This window comes from Lipotes vexillifer, unplaced genomic scaffold, assembly GCF_000442215.2.
Source record: "Lipotes vexillifer unplaced genomic scaffold, Lipotes_vexillifer_v1.1 scaffold1126, whole genome shotgun sequence".
Taxonomy (NCBI): Eukaryota; Metazoa; Chordata; class Mammalia; order Artiodactyla; family Lipotidae; genus Lipotes; species Lipotes vexillifer.
Genome location: NW_006781401.1, coordinates 887560 through 889402, shown reverse-complemented (window position 1 = coordinate 889402; position 1843 = coordinate 887560). Strand labels below are relative to the sequence as shown.

General features: G+C 46.7%; 1 protein-coding gene across 1 annotated transcript in view; it reads left to right on the top strand.

Annotated features, from left to right (window-relative positions):
• LGMN (legumain) overlaps positions 1-1561 on the top strand; it is a 36457-nt gene extending 34896 nt beyond the window's left edge. Inside the window, exons 13-14 of the mRNA XM_007454718.1 lie at positions 647-714; positions 989-1561. Of these exons, the coding sequence (XP_007454780.1) occupies positions 647-714; positions 989-1031 (111 nt within the window). The 3' untranslated portion in view covers positions 1032-1561. The remainder of the gene's footprint in view (positions 1-646; positions 715-988) is intronic.
• The last annotated feature ends 282 nt before the right edge of the window (positions 1562-1843 follow it).

Below are 1843 nucleotides of genomic sequence, written 5' to 3'. Positions count from 1 at the left end.
AGTAGGTCTGTGTCTTTATTCCTGTCTTACCCCTAGGTTCTTCATAACATTTTTTTTTCTTAAATTCCATATATATGTGTTAGCATACGGTATTTATTCTTTCTCTTTCTGACTTACTTCACTCTGTATGACACACTCTAGGTCCATCCACCTCATTACAAATAGCTCAATTTCATTTCTTTTTATGGCTGAGTAATATTCCATTGTATATATGTGCCACATCTTCTTTATCCATTCATCCGATGATGGACACTTAGATTGTTTCCATCTCCTGGCTATTGTAAATAGAGCTGCAATGAACATTTTGGTACATGACTCTTGCATTTTTCTTACGAGATGGTCCGTAAGTCTCACCAGATAATCTAAATGTGGGAGGGGATCCCTGACTCAGTAAAGGTTAAGAACCATTGGTGTAATTTTTTTTTCTTTTTTTTGACTGCACCAGGAGGCTTGTGGGATCTTAGCTCCCCAACCAGGGATCGAATCTGGGCCCCTTAGCAGTGAAAGTGCAGAGTCCCAACCACTGGACTGCCAGGGAATTCTCAGGAAACACTGGTCTAGATGCTTTACATATTCCCATGTTAGGAGCTGATCGTGTTATAAAATGATGATGTTTGATCGTGCTTTTTGGTTTGTTTTCCTCCAGTACGAGTATGCTTTGAGACATTTGTACGTGTTGGTCAACCTTTGTGAAAACCCTTATCCGATTGACAGGTAACCCTGCACCTGGCATTTAAAGGGTCGGTGTCCTTCTGAAGGCAGAAGGGCACATGTAGCACTGCTGTCCTCTTCTGCACCTGGGCACTTTGCTTCTGCCGGCTTCTGCCGGCTTCTACCTCTCACGGTGGACGAGTTCAAAATAGATGCATCCCCAGGGTTGCTGGGTTGGGTGGGTCTATCATACATGTTCCGTGGTGGGTTCTGTTCGTCTTCATTTCTTCAGAGTTGACCAACTTCGGGTTCAACACCTTCTTCCCGTTTCTTACAGAATAAAATTGTCCATGAACAAGGTATGCCTTGGTTACTACTGAAATGCTGTCGACGCTTTTCTGAATGTGAACACGTCCCTTAGAATGTGTGCTGATCAGAGACAGAAGAGCTGGGGCCAGAGGGAGCCTCCCCCAGCGGCTGCAGGCCCTCCCGGGGATGTGATCAGGCCACGCGGGCCGCACTCCAGGCCTCCCCCAGGATGGCTTGCTCACCTTTACCCACTTCCCCAGCTCCTACAGGTCCTGTGTGATCCTCTGAAAAACCCACAGATTTGGGAGGCTAAATCTCTGCACCGAGAAAGGTGCATTTGCTTTTTAAGAGGGTTTTTTTGCCCGTGCCTTTTAAGGAGCGACACGTTCACTGGGGCTTCTGCAGCCAGTGAAAGAGTCTTTGAGGAATTTGAAGTCAGAACCTCCTAAGTCTTTACAGTGATTTCATGGAAAAGGGACATAAACCCCAAATGGAAAACTATTTTTAGAAAACAGTATCATTTTTGGTTGCTTTTGTATTTTATTTGTCAATAATGGACAAGTCCGAAAAATAAAGATTTATAACTGAATCCGAGTGTTAATTTCAGGTCCCCGACTTTGTAGTCTGTGCTCCTGGCCCCTCCTGGTGGGGTCCGCTCCCCATCTGTGTCTTCCAGCCTCCCCTCTCCCACACCGCCACCTGCCACTTTGTTCTCCCTGCTCCCCCGACCGCCTGGACTTTTCAGCCTCCTGTGCCTTTGCTCCTTGCTGTGCCTTGTGCCCTGGAGTGCCTTTCCCTCCATCTGACCCATCCTCACGGTGTATCTGAAAGTGACCTGTCTTCCTCAGCTTCCTTCTCTCCCACACACAAAAGTCCCCTCTCC